This window comes from Cataglyphis hispanica, chromosome 4, assembly GCF_021464435.1.
Source record: "Cataglyphis hispanica isolate Lineage 1 chromosome 4, ULB_Chis1_1.0, whole genome shotgun sequence".
Taxonomy (NCBI): Eukaryota; Metazoa; Arthropoda; class Insecta; order Hymenoptera; family Formicidae; genus Cataglyphis; species Cataglyphis hispanica.
The window spans coordinates 10,007,810-10,029,310 of record NC_065957.1 but is presented as its reverse complement, the minus strand read 5'-3'; the positions used below and the strand labels follow the sequence as shown (position 1 = coordinate 10,029,310).

Here is a 21,501-nt window from a genome sequence, read left to right as displayed (position 1 = left end):
TCGAGAGAAAGAATTTCAAATTTTATATATATTATTAATATCTCAATAAATATTTCGATATGATGTACTGCTCATATGCGGTATAGTCATCTGAGAATGTGTTTGGCTGAAAATCAGATGATTCTATTCCACAGCTTCTATACATATATTATAATATATAGAACTCTGTGTTCCATTCACATTAGCTATGATGTGCATTTCAATATGATTATTAAAAATGCAAAATTTATGATCTAAACAGAAGCCGTCTAAACGTTATTTGAAATGAACTGAGATAACCCGTTAAACACGCGAAGTTTATTTGACTTTTTTGTGTTTAGAAAATAATCAATGAAACTTTAATTAAAATTTCAATTAAGATTCACGCTAAAATTTCAGTTGCATTTTGATCAACACACACAGTCCGGTATATGGTAATTATCAATTTTCAATGATCACGTTAAAATGCACACATTGACATTGTCGATAGAACGGTTCGATAGCTCGCAGCAGCGATCGAAGCGTGCCACCTCATCGTTCCGGAAGGAACGCGACGTTACGCTGATCCAGCTGCATACGCTTAATACTTACTACGAAGAGTAAGTTGAAAGCGAACATCAAGTACTTGATGGTCTTCGGTGCTAGACCCTGCATCGTTACCGTGCTTGTTGTTACGGTTGTGCACAATTTTGTAGATCGCACTTTTCTCGCGCGAACAGGATGATCTTGCTGTCAAAGACGAGTCGCGAACGATACTGCTCAATTGAGCTGAGACTTGAGACCACGAAAATTGCGTCGAAAAAGACTCCTTGAGCAGGAACGCGCGTTCTGACGGGTGGCGCCGATGTGCATGTGCCTACCGCGCGATACATATATACACGTGTGTGTATATACATATATATGTACGCTGCGTGTATGTACGTCGCCGGCGATATACAGAGAGAGAGAGAGAAAGAGACCGGTCGAAATCTCGTTTTATATTCGTTTCAAAATACATTAATCGTAGTAAAGTGTTGGTGCAGCTCGCGCACACCTGTCAACGCGGCTGTATGTTAACAAGATTACGAAATTTGAAAGGCCGATGATTTTTCAATTTTACATTATACAATAACTTTCTTTCATACATGCGGCAACATTTCTGAGCAAAAATAATTTACGCAAAATTAAATAATTAACATTAATATACAACATTAAACAATTTTTTTTCTTAAAAAAAGATCGAAATCTTTGAATAACGAAATCGATCTATTTTAAAAGTATTCTCTGATTCTTTTTTTGCAGATGTATTTATGAAAAAAATAAATTTTTAGGTTTACATTATGTGTAAAAATAATAGCCAGTTTCGTATCTACGCAGCTGTATTTGTTTGCATGTACATGTGTGTAATAAAAACCCATGTCTAGACTCACATCAGATTTTTTATGGAAATCTACAGAAACTCGATAACGGATTACACAATATCTGCGGTCTCTTTGTTCGTCGGTTCGGTCACGTCGTTAGTTATAATCTGTAATTGAAACTATTGAGATATAGAATATGGAGCACACACAGATCTTAACGTCGCTAATATAATATTCAATAACCGAGTGCTCAAGGGTAACACTTGACACATATCTCACCGCACGTCCGTACTCTTCATAACGTAGTTATTACCCTCGCGTAATCGCTTAATGATGCCATGATCAATCTGCGGCACAAATATCCATTTATATCATTTGGTGAATTGCTCTTCCATGATAAAGCGGGGCAAAATTGACAAAATAGATTCATGCGTATGAATTATACTTTGACCTGTATTTTTTTTAATCTGAAAGTTCAAATCAAGATATATAGTATCTATCTATTCGAACGAAACATTTCATACGCGTAGGTGCAACAATTTTGGGCGATTTATTTCTACTTTTTCTTGTTAATTGTAAAACGAGATAGTTATATTTAAACTTTGTTTTTACGTGCAAAGCTTGAGATATAAAATATTTTAAAAATATCTATTTTTTATTATTTTTATTAGTTATCATGTGTTAGGGGATTAATTTGAAAAAAAAAATAGAAAATTATATCTTATATATATATATATATATATATAGAGTGTATATATATATATATATATATATATATATATATAAAGAGAGTATATATATATATATATATATATATATATATATATATATATATAAAAGAGATTATATATATATATATATATATATATATATATATATATATACTCTCTTTTGTTGCACGAGTTTAAACTTGACTACCAATGACGTCCAAACAATCTGTATTATTATCGAAACATGGCGCGACGAAAATATTATTGACTACGTATAGCAATGTGTTGATTCAACAAACTGTACGGAAAATAAAGATACGAGTTTCAAAGATGTATGTGTATATATAGATTAAAATTGTATCTGGATTAAAATTGAAAGAAAAAAAATGAATTCTTTAAAAATAATTATGGAGCAATACAATACCAGAATTAAATAACGAATAAATCTATAATAACGCGATGTTCAAATTCATATTTTTTAGAAGAATTTAATTAGCATAATATAATATAATATTTAATTATTTTCTCCTTAAATATGCATATATACATATATACCTACATTATTTACTAATAAAGTATTTTCGTCTCAAAAATTTCTGAAAGGGATTAAATATTTAAATATTTAATGTGTGCGCTTGTGTTTCACAGAAGTTCATATTATATATTAAGTTCGCTCTTCTTTCATATAGATATGGCTTTATTTTATATATCCCACGATGTTTCGCGCTGATTCAATCAACTAGAAAAATTGTACAAAATTTATTATTATTATTATTATTATTTAATAACTTTTATGATTATGCATAAAAATATTTTTACAATTTTCAGTCAGGAAAATAAAAAAATTTGCGACACGAATAAATTAATTCTCCAATTCTGTTCCTATTTCCGAAGAGTTGACTTACCTACGATATATTGCGCTTAGACAAGAGCGATGTGACTCTAAGGCGTACTCGAGCACGCATGCTCCGGACTGCACATTTTATATTCATATATATTTAGCTACACTGACCGAGGGCGAGGGTTGTGTACGGTCTGACGTGGCCGACATCGCGGAGAGTTTTCCCTAAGCATATTATATATTATGCGTTTGGTGCACGTGGTCAGCGTTTACGCAAAAACGTAGCGTGTAAACTGGAGCCATTCTTGGCGAATGCAAGCGAAATTCGCAAGAGAGGTCGATTTCACATCATCTAATTTATGCTAATAGCACTACAGCCATTATTGCGTCTTGCTATATTGAGAGCACGCATTTCGTTCATCGCGGTCATGTTTCATTCTGTAACATTAAGCACAATTATTATAAAAGCAAATGATAAAAGGAAATGAATAATTGTTAATTTCTTTCGCGTCTATTTTAATTTCAGTTATATAAAACTATTTGTTTACGAAAAGAAACAATAAACATCATTATTATGACATTTATATAGCTCGGCGTTATATTTCTTTGTAATGTAAGCATAATGAGCTATTACTGTATGGTAAAGTTATTGTAGAGTTTACAATGCCGCAGTTAAATATTATACATATTTTTACATGTTTCTAATATAGGTAACAAAGTTTTTACCTCTCAACTGTTTAACGTAAACATCATGTTATACATATATACGGGTACTATTATATTTAAAAAATCGATGAATACATTTAGAGTAAATGTCAAGACTTAATTCCCTTTTTGATGGAGAAAATTCATATAGAGCATTATCATGCGAATAATATCGAGAATGTAAATTACATGAAGACTAAAAATTAACCAATGCAATCGTTGTTTTTTTGAAATATTACGATTATTTTCACAGATTTTTAGCACGTGTGTGTTTCTACTTATTCTAATTTTATATTCACAATCAAAAAATTAAATATATTTCTTCTCTTTACTTACAACTTTTTATTATACCGCGAGAAAATATGCGTGATCGCGAAATTGCGTGTATGTTGCAAGATAATTTCGTTGATGAAGTCTCTGTTTTGCCAAAACAGTCGTCCGTTTTCACAATGTTTCTCGCCGGAGTCGTAGACCTGCAAAACGCATGTCTGTGACATGTATATTAATAGACATCGACAAAGAATGGTATTGAAGCATATCAGCATCGTAATTCTTGAAGTAGGCGTTACGATTCTCCGTTCGTTGCACTATTCTCTTTATTAATATATTCATTTCTCTCTCTTTCTCTCTATTATATCACTCTTTACAACAGTACCATATTTGAAATCGACATTCTGCATAACTTATAATCTCGATAAATAAAATAAGCAAGATTGGCGAGTCGCCAATTATCAATTTGATAAATATTACAGTCGAAGATACGAGTCGATTCGCCGCAATCATTTTCGATCATTTTTCAAAAATCGCGGAGGATAAAAGTTATTAAATACACACATTCTCTCTTTCGCTCTAAGTAAAGAAAAGCAAAAGCAAATAAATAAGATTTCTCAATCCTTTACAAAGATAAAAAGGAATACTCTTGTGCAGATATACCTGTAGAGATGTTAAAATTCGCAGTTTGCATTCCGCGAATATAACATCATGAACATTGTTGGTTTTCGATTCAGTTATCCCGATTTTAATTGTTGACTCGATGATTGGAAGCCTGATTTTCATATATAATTGTTTGTATAAATCTCATTGGCGATGATATTCGAAAATCGTGATATATATTGGTACGTTCGATTGAATCGTCGATTAATATTGAGCTCGCCATGATAACACCATCCAAATATGTATATACAACACAACACACATCGCCGCGCCGTTGCGTTGCGTGACGTTAGGCAAAGGTGCATCGCACAGGCTCGTAACATATTTGGGTGACGCGTCCGTCATCAACGAACGTGACGATGACGCGCTACGAGAAGTGAATAGTAATCTTGAGAAGCGTAAGCAGAGAATCTACCTCTCATATAAATAATATAGTCCGGAAGTTGAAAGTATTCCTGGTGAAAAAAGAGTCTCTTTTATTACACGCCATCCTAATGAACAGAAAATATTTCAAATGTTTTTAAAAATTTTTGAAATATGTTTAAAAAAATATTGTCTGCTCACTGAATGTTAATATAAATATTTTTTTTAATGATTAAAAAGAGACTTTACCCATTAGTTTAATGTTTTTAAAAATGTTTTTAAATAACATTGTCTTGTGCGCTCATTGGAATAATATTCATCTTACCAATAATTACAAAAAAAAGAATACATTATGCGCACCATAATTAATGAATAATATAGTATGATTATAAATAAAACATTTTTATAATATTAAAAAAATTATAAACGTTCTCCTTTCGAAAGCCACAATTGTCTTGATATTTTCTTGGTCGCACCCATAGACATGAAATCACTCCATTTTCGCTCAACGAGGGATACGGTCCTGGCTGACATCATCGGGGCAGATGCGCGCGCATCGCGAGCGTATACGCGCAACAACAAAAATACGCCGTCCGGCGCACTTGACAGCGATCAGTCGACGCGCGAGCATCCCGCGAGTACGTTGTAGACGTATCGAGGAAAGAAGGCAGAAATACGTAGTAGAGAAAGAGAGAGAGGCAGCTGTTCCGTGTAATAACTCGGCAAATAATACTCGCAGACGTCACGCGAACGTCGCGTTCAGTGATTCACGAAGAAAAAGTTCGCACACAGTGAGAGTGACGAAAATGGTGTCCGGCGGTATGACTTGCGTGAAATATCTGCTGTTCCTCTTCAACCTGATATTCGCGGTGAGTAACGGTGCATCCCGCTTTAAATGTACAAGGCGAACGACGACGAGGTATTACGTTGCGTTCTCTCCGCTGTATTCGAGCCGCTATTCTCGGCGTCTCGTCGCGTCGTCGCCCGTGCTGGGCGGGCTTTGTTTCGTGTACGTATATCGGTCAAGCTGCTGGAGCAACATCTGGGGATCGTTGATCCCTCGATGCTTATCTCAGCGACAAACTTTTCGCACCGCTTCCGTTGCGCTCGTGAGCGATGAATCATTTCGAAACTGTCATCTTATAAATAATAATAAATTATGAAATGTATAGTTGCAATTTTTTCTTCTTCCAATATATGATTTTTTTTACAAATATTTTATTTAATTATTTGGAATATTTCAGATTTGTAAATATTTCAGTAATATTTATTCGGTAATACCTTTAATGCACCGTTATATTGCGTATTTTGCAAATGATAAGTGCATTATATTTGCAATATAATGATTATATCAAAATAACAGATGTTCACGTTTATTCGCGACTATAATCGAATGTTATGTGTTTCGTCTGTAGTAAAATTTCTCGATAATATTGACGTAAGGCGAAATCATGGGCGTGTTACATAGACACGCAACACATTTACAATACATGTATTATAATACAGAAGGATCCCCAAGATCTTTCCTATTATTCTCGTATTTAGAATTTAGAAAAATCTCATGGCTTTTCCGCAGGTTTTTTTCATATTGATTTATATTTGATCTAATGCCGATAATGCGTAATGATAGTAATAATCTAATCGATATTATATATGGCGTGACCAAAAGTGTACAGAGTTTCTGAATAAATGATACAAGTACGAGGGTACCAGCTCGAGGGAAACTTTGTAGTGTGCTTATGTACCAGAACCTCGGTGTAAGTGTTATGGATGAAAGCGATCGATACTTTCAATGTTTAACGTAATCTAGAATTCGCCCATAACTGACACCATTAAAACTTGAATTCAACATAACCGACACTATTAAAAACTTGAAATATTTTCAAAATCGTATTACATTAAAAACTCATCGTCAAACAATCGCGTCTCCAAAATTCCGGAGATATAATGTAATTTAATCGAACATTTTTTCTTATATTTAATAAGAAGGAAAATTATATATATATATATATATATATATATATATATATATATATATATATTAAATAATCTAAATATTCTTAAAATATATTTTAAGAAATATAATAAGCGCAATGAATACTAATGAAATTAATATAAACGAATTAAATATAAACGAATATTTAACTAGGAGATGAGGATTATCGGTTAACAGATTTAACAAAGAACAGACTCGGATTTTTTGGCTTTGTTGTTTTCATCCCTAGATGGATACAAACAAGAGAATGAATGGTGTTAATCACATTGACGGGCAAAGAATTTATTAAAAAATCACCGATAAATAAAACTATTAAAAATCACACATTTGTCACACGAAAGATTCACGCACAGAAAATGCTATATAGATGGTCGAAAGGATCTAGGACACAAAAACAACTTTACCGAAGGACGACGGGCGTATCTGTCCCTTATTGTACGTTTAATGATCCATCCAGCGTGAAATACCAGCGTTGCAACCGTATTTATACAGGACGTGCTAGATTCAACATATAGTTCTTTCTCGTGAAATTTGGAATCTTCCTGATCTTTCTAAAATTTGGAGTCTTGTCTCCTCTCTTAACGAAAATGCAAAAAAAAAGGGTAACGTTTCTTTCAACCAATCAAATTTCGAAATTTGACATTTAAAAAAATAAACCTTCGATTAAAACCTTAAGTAAATTTGCTTTAAATTAAACGACGTAATGTTCCGTTACGTATATCCGCAACTGTTGACGATTTACTTTACGAAGAGTCTATTATATTTTTAATGACGTTTTCGCTAAAGAATGACTCTAAATTTCACGCAAGAAACGATGTTCTGCTCTACTCTTTGTTTTGTGGAACGTTCCATATAGATCGTCGTTGTCGTTGTCGTCGTCGTCGCGTGTCCTCGTTGTGCTGAACTTTTCAATATAAATCCATACTTAAAGTTCGTCTAATAAAGTCACCTGTTGGCGACGTACGCGCGAGTCTCGACGGCTATCTAGGCTTCACTCGAGGGCGAGCGAATCGACCGGCCGGATTCGTTATCGCGTAGCCTTAAGGCGCATAAACGTAGGTAAGTCGTAGGTGAGACACGTAGAGGTAAAATCATAGACTCGCAAAGGGAGAGGTCTATACTCTCTCTCAACCGGGGGCTGCCTACAACCTACAAACGATGTCGCAGTCGCGCCTTTTCTTCTCCCCTCTCCCGACCATATAGTATATGTCAGCAACCGTGTTTCATGCCTGGATGTCTTTATTTAGCCAGATCCATCCAACGACAAGATGCCGACAAATTCCGCCGGTCGTGGCTTTGATAAAGCCCACCTTCCGACGACGATTATACGAAACTCAGCGATGCGAGAAAAAGTTGCACGCGCGCTCGAGATTTCAGAAGAAATATTCACGCATCGCATTTCTACGCCAATAGTTTGGAATAATCGAATTTGATGAGCGCCGATCGCTCCTTTTCTTGTACATTGTATATTATATATGTTCAATATACAATAGATGTGTTGCACGATTTCATTTATTATATTGTGTAGATATATAAAAAAAAAAATTCGAATTTATAAAGTCATGTTGATGCAATCTGCATAATCGAGACTTTTTATAATAAAAACTTGCATATGTGTATATAACTTTATAATATATACATAACTCGAGTTTGCTATCCTTGTAAATTTTTGTATAAAAATAAATTTTATCTACTTCGATCTTGATAAACTCATCGCTCTCATAATTTATCAGCAAGAATTGTCTCGTTGAAAGTTATTACTTATTCGGTGTAATTATGAAAGTTCTATTCTCTTCCTGTTTAAACAATGCGACACTTCCGCAATGATGCTTTCCACTTAAAGTATTAAATATCTGACCTAATTACTCAAAATATTGATCACAATTTACACATTAAGAAATATATCTTTGAACAGAAAGTTGTCTTAATTTTTTTTTTAGACATAAGTAATTTTATATCCGATGACTGCACAATAGCTTTAATGATACATTTGTGGATGGTATTTATTTTTTAAATGTTACATTACAAGAAATTTTCCACATAAATTCCATGTTTAGTAATGATTTTAATGAAAGGTTTCACTTTAGTAGTGCATATGTTTAAATAATTTATGTGAAAGTAAACTAAAATTACCGTAATATGTTGGAGAAAATGTAATATAATGTAATATTATCAATTATGTTATTATTTAGTATCTATAAGATAAAAAATACATTGAATATTTTATATTATTTCAGATCACCGGTATCGTATTTATCTCGGTGGGCGCGGTGATTCTGGTTGTCTATAAAGGGTACAACAACTTTGTGGATAGTTGGTTCTTTGCAGCGCCAGTCTTAATGATAATAGTCGGTGTCATAGTCTTCCTTGTATCATTCTTTGGATGCTGCGGTGCCGTGAAGGAAAATCATTGCATGATAATAACGGTATGAATTTATAAAATTGCTTTAAAAAATTCTCTTTTTCCATAACAGTAATATACAGATTTAGTAATATCTATTAAATTCTTTATAAATTAATTCGATGCTTTTATATTACAAGATTCAAAATTCATTTATAAAAATGGACAAATCTTAATTATGAAAATAATTTTTATTGAAATATGTAAAGTTTTAATAATTCTTAGAGTTGAAAAAATGTCAATTTAAATTGCAGACATATTTCTTTTAAACATTTTTATATAGGAAGGAATAATAAAATAAAAAAAAGTAATTAAGAAAATCTCACATACACACACACACGAATTTATTAAGATACAAAATTCCATGTATTACATTTGTTTAATTTTAATTTTGTGTAGTTCTCAGTTTTGCTGCTATTGATATTTGCCCTGGAATTGGGCGCTGGAATCACAGGTTACATGATGAGAGGAGAAGTCGCTAATATGTTAGAAAATCGTCTGAATGGTACTATGCGACAGTATAAAGATAATGATGATATTCGTCGATCGTGGGACATCATGCAGCACGATGTGAGTTCATTAAATGATTTGTTATACATAAATATTATACATTCTTGCAGTTAATTTTTTTCCTGCTATAAGAAATGACATTATGATTAGCATCAATATGTAGAAAAAGAAAATTCTTACTTGCTACAAATATATATTGCTTTTTCTTTACTAATAAGTTTGTATTAATTAAAACTCGTAATTAATTGTAAAAATAATGGTTCCAGTTACAATGTTGTGGCATGAATGGTCCTGTGGATTGGTCCCGTATTGGTTTCGAAGGCAGTAACGTTCCAGAGTCTTGCTGCAAAGAAATCTCTTCTCAGAGCAATTCATGCGATGCAAATTCGATTCAAGTCAATGGCGATGGCTGCATGTGGAAACTACAATCTGCTATAGAAAATAATGCTATGATTCTGGGAGGAGTGGGCATAGGCATAGCCCTCATACAAGTAAAGTTTTAAATCAAACTATTTTATTGTAAATTATATTAGAAGAATAATTGTAATTTAATTATAATCAGACATTATATACATTGCATTTATATGCATTGATAAAAGAAACAGAATTTGATATTTATTACAACATTATTTTCATTAATAATGCTGCATATTTAATAGTAATTTCCATGTATATCTAATAATGGACAAAGTTTACTTACTTAGAAAATAAAACAATCATTTCTCCTTTTTTTCAGTTGATTGGAGTAATCTTTGCGTGCTGTTTGGCTCGCTCAATCCGCCGCGAGTATGAGACTGTGTAAGCTGATAGACACAAATTTTCATTGCAAGCCTAAAATGCACTTGTATTAAACCTGGTCTATTACACAAGCTGTCACTATTTTTTTTCTCTTGTTTCGTTACCATTTAACCATGCACAATTATACATAAAATATTCTTTCCTTTATCGCTTTTATTTTTAACACATTGCAAAGAAACAGTTCGTAATTACTTTTTATTAAAAAGTGCGTGATAGGCAAACGATTTAAAGATTTTCAAAAAATCACTGCTATTTTGGTATGTGGGCCTTGCCTCATCTATCAGGCGTAAAACTATCACATACATATGTTTTGTATGTTTTTACAATAAGCTCTCGAACAACTTTGTATATTAATAATAACGGATTATCTGTTACTCTCGCGAAGATATACTGTCTTTTTTTCATAAATGTATATCTAATTCGTTCAATGTCATTGTGATATTGTTATAGTTGAGCCACGATAACCGTAATATCGAAATGAAATTATATAAATCATACTATAAAAAATATGATTAAAGCTTCTTTTTATTTAATACCCGCTTTACGTGAATATTTGTTCAGCTTATTAGTAAAAGTGTATCTTTGTCGTTCCTATGTATTTTTTGCTTTATAATATTCTGCGCATGATGCAATGGTATATTGATACTGTTGTCGAGGCTCTGCTATAATACTAAGCAGTACCATTTTCAAATTTTAAAAGTATCCATATCTCTTAAAAATTTATTTTGCTTTTGATCGATATTATATATGCTCTTATTGGAGCATATTTGAGTATATTTCCATAAGAGCATAAATATTGCATTTAATATAGTATGATGAAGAGAGTATATCAAATACATATAAACCTGTTGCTATATTACTATTGTTATAATATATATTTATTTTTAATGAGTTCTATTCTCGACATTGAAAAAATTATTCAGCAATATATAAAAAAAAAATTATCTTTGACAAAATTCAAATATTGAAAAGTTATAACTAGATTTCAAGATGTAAAATAAAGTACTAAGGTACATGGATACTTTTTCGGCATTAATCTAATGGTGTATGATGAAGGGCATTTTCTTTTATATTGCATGTTATATAATCCATTTTAAGAAAATTATACTCATCCAGTTGAAAGAAATGTTCTATATTTGTGAAAATATGAAATGTGCAAAGAAACTGTGATTGAAAGTAACATGTGTCACTGCGCAATATATAGTTCTTTTTTTTTAATTTACTTTTAATTTGTGGTTAAATAATGCTCTCTAGATTGATGGAAAACGTATTTAACAAATTAAAGGAAGTAAAGAAAAGTATTAGTAACTTGCAATTATACATTAACTACACATGCTACGAATCAATACAAACAAGAAATACTATATATTTAACTTGAGATGTTTTGTTGTTTATCACAATGTAAAGTTTACATAGTGTTATAATCATGAAAAATGTCTTATGAGATGTGTAAGTGTTTAGAAATAGATGAAAAAATAATAGTTGTTCATATTATACGAGTTATAGCAAAGCGTACAATTCATAACGAAATTATTTCAAGACAACATCACTTATATACTCAGTCAAACAGCAATAGAATGATTTCAACTTGATTATCGTAGATGATCTGAAATATTGTTTCTCAAGCCAATGTTGGCAATAAAGTGCTTGTTATTAAAGTTTATATATTTTAATAATATCACATGTATGTAAAAACCGTCAAGTTATTTTTGTTTTCGTTTTTTATATTATATATATATATATATATATACTATACATCGCTTAATATGCCGTAACACTAGATGTTTTTTTAAATATTTTATGTTTTATGCCTAGTGATGTAATATTTTTACTTGCAGCGAAACCACAGCACACTGATCTGCCATCAATTAGGAGGCATTTTCATAATATTGTTCATCATACATTGGTTGATATTTGTAGATTCATTACGACCGTAATCATTCTTATTGTGCTTACAAATAAATAAATAAATAAATATATATATATATATATATATATATATATTTATATTTATATATATATATATATATCCAAAGAGGAATGATGTCAGAAGTATTTAGTGTACAGTGATAAATTAACGATGCCGATAACGTATGTAATGCACGTGAAATTACATATACATACTTTTGTAAAGAGAATGCAAATTGGCATCTCGACATTTGCTTGCTTCTTATAAAAAAAAGGGAAAAGTGCTATACCTTGGATATTAACATTTTCCTATTTAATATCAAATTACTGCCAATATCTGCCAAAAAATATACATCACACGCCATATAAGAAGCAACAAAAAGAGAAAAAAGAAAAGTAATCGAAAATGTATACAATCCCGCTTACAGAGATTATATCGATAGAACGTTGATCAATTTTTGGCACATGTACAACGAGGTGCCTATTAAATAATGTGCCATGATATCTGACAAATCTATTTTTTCATGTGATATGTTTATACATGAAGTTTGTAATCTTTTGCGCATTATATACGATTTGTATCATTATAGAAGATAGAGCATTCAATGCAGCCATCATTCCTCTTAATTTTTTGTCAGACTTATTAAAAAAAGCTAAAAAGATAATGAGCTCTATTTCTGCATCATCTTCCTCAGAGTGCAGAATAGACAACTTCTGTAGCAATTAATTGCAAATAAAAACTTGTGTTCTGATAATTTAATACTCCCATAAAATAGGGTAGATTATGCGCGCAAGTCTTTGCATTTGTTTTACACGCCTCATCGACGAAAAAAAAAAAAAAATACAGTCTCATATTTATAATATATACGATGTTGTGGTAATATTAATATAAATTTATATAATTTTCTGTGTTTTACGAACAAAAAAGTGTACTCTTATTCGTAATCGACGGTGCCCCGTGAAATATATATATATATATGTATATATATATGTATATATACATATATGCATGTATATAGTATTATTTTGTAATATCGGATGTACACAAAAATTTTGTACATTATATACCAATGATGTAACAAAATTAGCGTATTTTAACATTTAGCTCAATTTGAAAGAAATATTGAATGGAAGCTATAGCTCTAGCTTTACTCTGTCAATAATTTAGCTTGCAATATCAGTGAACTCTGATATTGATATCTACTTAATTATATTACATGCTCTTGACAGTCTATTGCCAAAAAATATTTTTGTGCATATTTAATATATAATAATTTCATTCGTATTTGGGACCAAAAAAATCAAGATTATTTAATAACAAGTTATTTCGATAAAGAAATAACGGATTGAGAATTATTATGACACATCAGAATTATGATAAAAATTTTCTTAAACTCTATATGTAATCATATTATTCTTTTTCCCAATATTAAGAGAGTTTTTAATAATATTGGAAAAGGAATTAAATGTGAAAATAAAGCTATTATATATATATATATATATATATAATACATTAATATTTATTCATTTGCTTCCATTTGAAGGAAAAGCGTTTTTTAAAATGTGATTTATTAAGATTGAAACATAATTGGGTGCCATTAAATAATATTATGTATGTTTAAATACATAAGAAAAAATATATGATATTCTTTTTAGATTTATGTATGTATAACAAATGAAAGAAAAAAATTAGAAATTTCACTGCGTCTTGTCGATTTCACGAATTCAAGTACCACGATTCAAATTGAATTATGTAAGTTTCTGTAGTCTTGTGTATACAATGCATGAAAAATTTTAACATTCCTTTGGACATATATATTAAATATTATTAAAACATATATGTCTAACAAAATAAAAAACATTAATTATCACAAAGAATTTATATGTATAAGAACAGAATATATTGATATATATTTACTCTATTTTACAATAATGTTGTGAGATAATTTATAAATTTACCATTGGCACACATACACACACACACACATATATACGATGGCAAATGCACAAGATCTCAGAATTAGTTATGAACGTCCGTAGGATAAACATATAGTTGCAGAAACATATAAAAATAATAGCTATGAGATATTAAAGTGTGCCTAACATAGTAACGTTTATGTTATAATAAGTTGATAAAGATTAGCGAGAGAAGACATTTCAATGATATATTATCTACAAATCATGCGCAATACAAACTCGAAACTAGCACTTAACCAAAGTTTGCTCCTTTTGATTGTATAAAATCATCCGTTTGTGTCAAAAACTTTATTAAAAATTTTAGACTTTCTGTATGTATTAATTACCAGGCAACGCAAAAGACTGATGATGATTATTGTAATCAGTATTAACTAACATTGGTATTTTGCATTATATATATATATATATATGTACACACACACACACACACATACACAATACACAGATGACTTTGTACTAAATTTTATATTTTGGTTGCTTATATTATTTTTTCTATAAACATAAATTATTAGTCACAATATCATTAAAGTGATATAAACGTAATTTTGTTATTACAATAAAACTAATTTATGGTATTTTAGGAGCCAACATGTCCTTAGCACATATTCATCTATAGCTTTCATGTATACTAATAAATTTAATGACACCATTTACAGTACTTTTAATTAAGATCCTTTTCCCATGAACCTTTCTACAAGTTTCTCTAAACACAAATCTTATAAAATTTACATAATTGAGACTTATTTTTAAGAAAAAAGGATAGGTGAGAATAATAAAAATTATCCAGTATCAGAGTATAATAAATTGTATTTCATTCGTTATATCATTAGTTAAAAGATCATTATTTATCATCAATATATATAAGACTGATTTTCTTACACTTGTTTTTTTTTTATCGGTATTAATATTCTTTATACACGCGAATAAAAGAGCGTTTATAGATCAATCTCTTTCGGCAAATTGCAAATTTTAGATTATCAAAATTGCGTAAATAAATGTCTTTTTCCTTTTTATATATGCTTTCTTTTTACAAGAAAATTTAATACAACTTATAAATTTCAAATTGGACATTCACAGATATAGCATGCTCTCGTTTTTAATGCGTATGTAACTACGTTTATTTAATATATATATATATATATATATATATATATATATATATATATATATATATATATACACGACATTTAGAAATAACGAGATCTATCATGTTTTGTTAGTATTTCGGTACTTTCTCACAAATACACGTGTGGACATGTATATTATTTTATATAATGATCTATATTTACAAACCCGAGGCAGGATCGACTTATCTATTCCACTTTAATTCATATAGTGTTGAAACTGCACACACCATACTAGCTTGCAAAATATAAAGAGCCAAGGTTTGCCGACTAAATTAAAGTTCAAGAATATTTAATTTTAATATAGGAACTTACGCGAAAACGCGAATATTTCGCACACGCATTTCACGCGATATTTACATTCCTCGAAAATTTCATAACGAAAAGGATGCAAAGCGCGTTTATTTTACATAATAAACTGTACAATATCAGTACTCGTTTAGCAAACCCTATTCTCCTCTCTCTGTCTTCGTTTCATTATTTTTATATAAACTATAATTACACCTACTAGTATTTTTATAAACAATTATCTATATTTTAGGACAGATATGTACAAAGTGATTTTAATCACCTTGCATTTGTGAAATCTTCACATGATATAAAAACTTATAAGAAATTATTTAAAAGAGTTCGCTTAGTTCATATATATCTTAGAGATAATTAAAGTATTTAATACGTTCGGATTTCTAGGTGTTTTAAATATGCAACAGAATTGATATGTATTCTCTAAAACAATTAAATAATATGAAAAGTCTAAGAATACGCAAATTGCACCAACATTGATTAGCGCCAGTCGCGCGTATGTAAATGTTCTCTTTCTCTATCTCTGATAACTAATTTGTGATTTTTAGAAGAGAAAAGATTAAAAATCGGCAATTAGAAGTAGTAAACCTGACTGATTGGTGCAATTGCCAGTAAAAACTTCAAATTATACATATACTTGTATGTGTGTGTGTGTGTATATATATAGACAGAATATAAATTCGGGTCAAAATTACAAATTTTTTGAATATATCAGCATATAAGTATACAGTAAATTTATTTACAATTACATTTTTATGAATGGGCCCAGACAATCGATACAACATTTGTGTCTGCTTCATGCAGAACATTATACATATTTCTGTGTATTATGAACACAAAACTGTATGCCAGTAAATTTGCAATGGCTAAATTATAGTAAAATATGTTACTAGTTTATACCTCAAGGTAGGTAAAATATATATATGAATTATAATAATTTAAATTGAATAATTCAATATAAAAATATGAGTTTAATTATGAAAAAAATGGCCCTCTATGTCAATATTTTATGTCACCTATATACTTAATTACTTATACTTTAGATTATTAATATTGTTCATGTTATCTCCTATTCTAAAAACATTAGCAGCATTGTGGGTAGTATTGTTGATATACAATACAATCCATTTAAATACTATCTCATTGTAACTTTTAAGTGAAAAACTCCTGTCTCATTATGCCCTAACACACTGTTTAAACACACTTGCAAGCACATTCATTCATCTTAGGCACATTACATACTCAACATAAAAGCACATCACAATCATGTTTGAGCTGATCTCAAACGGCCTTTGATCACTTGTGTTTTTTGACCATGATCATAGATAAAGATGTATATGGGCTACATATGAGACAAGTTGTATGAGAGCAGCAGCGATCATAAGTCATGATTGGCATGAGACTAATAGGAGTTTAATATGAATTAAGAACATGCTCATGTGGCATAGCGCTTAGTCCAAAGCCGTGCTATGCGATCATGTTCTTCTCTATTTTGTAGATATTGTGTGGCTATACTACCTACCAATGGATCAGCTGCAAAATAAAATTACACGAGATTTATGTAATAATTATATAAAGGAAAATATGAGTGTATGGTATCCAGAAAATATAATTTTAAACACTATATTATAATTTTACACTATATTATAATTTTAACACTATATATATAAAAGCCATAAATATATTCATTGTTTGCAATGTATACATTGTATATTGAATTTGTGAATGAATCAATAGATAATTTATTATAATGCCTACCTGGATTGCAGTCTGTTAAGAGGGAACATATTGACAATAAGACTTTTGAAATTGTCAATGCAGGAGACCAATTGTCCTTTAATATATCCAAGCAGATAACTCCTTGACTATTTATATTGCAATGGTAGATGCGTGTTCGGAATGTAACCTATAGAAAAACACATTTCTGTTTGGAGAACAGTGCATATAGTATTATATAGTGTAGAATGAAATAAAATTTGGAACTGTAAATTTTATAAGTGACAGAATTTTAAAGAGATAGAAAAAATTATAAGTCCAATATTTATTTTAGAGCCACTATTTCTCACGAAGATATAATTATTTAATATTATAACAAATATTGGTATTTTACTGTTAAATCAAAATATCATGAAAACATTTTAACAGCTTTATAAAAAAATATATGAATATTTTAGATATTTTTAACTTTATCTATTCTATTTCATATAATTTTGTATAAATAATTTAATATTTGTGTGATACGCGCTATAGAATTAATAAAAATAGCAACCTACCTTAGGAGGTTTAAAGGGATATTCCGGTGAGAAATGTATATCAAGAAAAAACACACCACCCTCATAAACTGAACCTGGGGGCCCTAATATAGTAGAAACCCATTCATATAAGTTATCACCTTTTGGTCCTGCACTGTAAAATAAAATTTATTTTAATTAATTTACTGTTCAAATATTATTCTTATGGTTATAAATCACATTTTAAATATAATTCTGAAGTTTTATTTCACTGCATATAGTTAATAATAGTACCTGCAATTGGGAGGTGGATCTAATGTGATTTCTGCCAATTCTTTTTGTATCCTGATAAAAATATTAAATATGTTTAGTAGTTACAAATTACCATCACATTAGTTATGAAGCTATTGCTTCGTGGAAGACAAAAATATGTTGCACCTTTTAGCGGAAGTTCCTAAAGCTTTTGACATCTTTGGATTTGGCTTAGCTTCTTTACTTTCTGGTTTATTGTCTGCCAAGGAGGAACCACGTCCTCGTCCAGTTCCACTCGATCCTGCTCCAGACGACATGATTCTGTAATAAAAAAGAAATGAAAAAGAAAAACATGCAAATTATCATTTATGTGTAAAATTAATGTAATAAAAAATGAAAGTATATATTATAAATTCCAAAATAATTTTCAAGCATAATGGAATTACATTAGATATGTATTACATTTTTGTTTTGATATATTGTCCTTTAAGTTGGAGTTCATAAAAATTCTTATAAAAAAATTAAATATGCATTGGTAATGTTTTCTATGTTTTCTATAAAATATAAGTTTACTAGAAAAAAAAGCAGTAAAGTCAAATGTGCTTCACATTCATATGAATTTGTCACATATACAAAGTAAATAAAGAAATAAATCTCATTGTTTTGTAGGTAATTTGAAGTCATGAAGCTTAACTAACAACTTTGATAACGTAAAGCGATATAAAAAATTTATATATGCATTGTATAATCAAACACCGAGAAAACGATTATCTCGCGCTATGTTTCGTGCGTGTACTCGACAAGGTAGTACCGTAAAACAAAGAATTTCCATCGACAAACACGATTTCTCCTTTCCTACTCTTCTCACAGTCTCTCTCTCTCTCTCTCTTCGCAAAAACATAAACATCGCGCCGGATAAATATTGCTCGTCACTCGATATCTGCGCGTTGTATTTTTAAACGGCGTCGCGAAACATAGCGTGATGAAAGGCCGAAGAGAAGCATCGCTTCATCGTTCCGAGGAGATCGTGCGAGTAATGTGCGGATCGTCCGTATTAAAGATGCGAGACAATCCGAGAAAAAGAGAAGAGGTTTGTTAAACATCATCGCGTTTGTTGTCTTCCTGTAACGCGCGAGCCGAGGTTCAACGCGCCCAAAATTGATTTCTCTTTGATGCAGGCGAGCACGCGAATTTGTTTCTCTCTCTCTCTCTCTCTCTCTCTCTCTCTCTCTCTCGGATCGAATGCATCTCTTCGCAGCTTACACTCGCAGGAAAAAGAGATTCCGACTCAACACAAGCGTCGGAAACTCGGAACGACGTATATTCCCGGCACACGTTCGTGTCGTCTACGAGTCTCCCTCTCCTCCTTTCTCTATTGATATCCGTCCCTCTTTTAGGATACAATGCCACTTTTGATCTCTCTCTCCTAACCCTCTCCCTTTTCTAATTCGGCAGCGAGTTGATCGCGCGAAAGGATATTCCGAAAGCGATGCACGATGTATGTACCTCGTGCCTGATGTGTCCGCGCCGTGTTTGCTGTCGTCGCGCGACAAGTTCAGCTTCGCCGGGTCGTCGGTGGAGGGAGGTAGGAGGCGGAGAAGGACCGGCCTGCCGCTTCAGAATGATCCCCCGACGATTTTCTTCGGCGCGGGATTAACGGTGCCGTGACCGCCAGGCGGATCGTAGGCGGAATAGCACGCAACGATAACTAATCCTGACAGCGAGTTCCTTTATCGTCTTCTCCGAATCACGCGGGATTAATCACGTAGAGGAGCTCGCACGCCCTATAACGAGACTGTTACTGACTTCACCGTCGTTACCGCGATTCTCTCGACGTAGCGGCAGCAGCAGCAGCAGCAGCAGCAACACTCACGAGGAACGCGCAGCGCACGGCGCACCGGCGCGGTCGTCCGGTTGATCGACAACGACGACGACGACGTTGATGATGATGATGACGATGACGGTCGGATTGTCGGACAACGACGGCGACGATGCTGAAAAAAAACAATAGCGGACGAGCGCGCGGAGACAATGGATTTTCGAATCGCCCTCGCGGAGTGTTTTGTCCCAGCGCTCTCCTCAGGCCCTCGTCCTCGTGTCACGACCATTCATCTCGCTTTCATGTCCCGAAATCACGATCGCGGCGTCCTTCTTCCGAGCGCCGAAACGTGCGCATCTCTGCGTCGGCCGGATGTTGACTCTGTCGCCGCTGCGGCCTGCGGCGGACGCTGACAATCCACGTTTTCACGCGGGCGCTGCGATCGGTCCGGCGCTACCAGCACACCGACCGCGCCAATCTCTCGCCCCTCCGGCTGATCCAAGATGATTCCCTAGCGTTCCGAGAGAGCGCGTCGCCGTTTCTCTTCCGATTCAAAAATCGTTCTACATTTTAAATCTTTTGTAAACTTAGGCGCGAATCAATCTCACGAATTCAAAAAGCACTTTGCAATTTGCATACACGTATTGGATTCGAAGGAAAGTACGTCGTTGTTATCTTTTTTATTCTGTTACTTTTTTGTTGTTTCTAATAAAACACACTAAAAGTCCTCTCGAGAATACGACATATATAAACCGGACCTTTCCAAAGTATTTTATTTGATTAAAATATTTTTAGCATACATCCGAGTCATTTTTTTGTATAATTTCCATTAAAATTTAAGCATTTTTGCTACCGGATTTTGGCAGTTTTTTTTATAACACGGAAATAAAAAAACTGCTAATCTGGTGGCAAAAATGCTTAAATTTTAGTGGAGATTATGTAGAAAAATGACTTGGGTGTGCGCTAAAAATATTTCGATCGAATAAAATGTTTTCGAAAAAGTCCGGTTTATATTTGCATGATTTGCTCACGTATTTTTATTATTCTTGCATTTACTAACGCATGAGAAATGGGATAAAAATTTTTATAAGAGTTTAAATTTATCTAAAAGGCAGAAGATTATTCGTATGCCTAAAAGGATATCTTTTATATCATAAAAATCAAAAGCGCTATGTGCAAATTATCGCATATGATTTGCATATATGTACTATGTATGTGTATTGAATAAACGATATCTTTTTCGATTAATCTTTCTTGTCGTAATTTCACGAAAATTATACATCTACGTATAAAATTTTATCTTTAATTACA

General features: G+C 31.8%; 3 protein-coding genes across 8 annotated transcripts in view; 1 reads left to right on the top strand and 2 right to left on the bottom strand.

The window, feature by feature from the left end:
• LOC126848813 (CD63 antigen-like) overlaps positions 1 to 21,501 on the bottom strand; it is a 169,380-nt gene that overhangs the window by 3,240 nt on the left and 144,639 nt on the right. The window contains exon 2 of one of the 2 annotated variants that reach the window (XM_050590041.1): positions 571 to 708. In XM_050590041.1, coding sequence (XP_050445998.1) covers positions 571 to 633 — 63 coding nt within the window. In that variant the 5' untranslated portion in view covers positions 634 to 708. Of the gene's footprint in view, positions 1 to 570; positions 833 to 21,501 lie in introns of those variants that run through there. The other variant, XM_050590040.1, reaches the window with a different exon arrangement.
• LOC126848807 (CD63 antigen-like) lies at positions 5,461 to 15,110 on the top strand. The gene is made up of 6 exons (XM_050590025.1): positions 5,461 to 5,740; positions 9,105 to 9,293; positions 9,668 to 9,838; positions 10,045 to 10,269; positions 10,515 to 10,576; positions 12,415 to 15,110. Exons 1-6 carry the CDS (start codon positions 5,678 to 5,680, stop codon positions 12,431 to 12,433), a joined length of 729 nt encoding a protein of 242 aa, XP_050445982.1. The 5' UTR covers positions 5,461 to 5,677; the 3' UTR covers positions 12,434 to 15,110.
• LOC126848822 (ubiquitin-conjugating enzyme E2-24 kDa) lies at positions 16,600 to 20,973 on the bottom strand. 5 transcript variants are annotated; one of them, XM_050590058.1, is made up of 7 exons: positions 20,245 to 20,948; positions 19,878 to 20,155; positions 18,558 to 18,692; positions 18,414 to 18,464; positions 18,162 to 18,294; positions 17,647 to 17,794; positions 16,600 to 17,421 (listed from the first exon to the last, which is right to left on the bottom strand). In XM_050590058.1, the coding sequence occupies exons 3-7, from the start codon at positions 18,686 to 18,688 to the stop codon at positions 17,324 to 17,326; spliced, it is 561 nt and encodes a 186-aa protein (XP_050446015.1). In that variant the 5' UTR covers positions 18,689 to 18,692; positions 19,878 to 20,155; positions 20,245 to 20,948; the 3' UTR covers positions 16,600 to 17,323. The 5 variants fall into 5 exon arrangements, with proteins under 5 accessions (XP_050446015.1, XP_050446018.1, XP_050446014.1 ...); XM_050590061.1 differs by lacking the exon at positions 19,878 to 20,155 and having other exon boundaries at positions 20,245 to 20,973; XM_050590057.1 differs by having other exon boundaries at positions 19,878 to 20,948.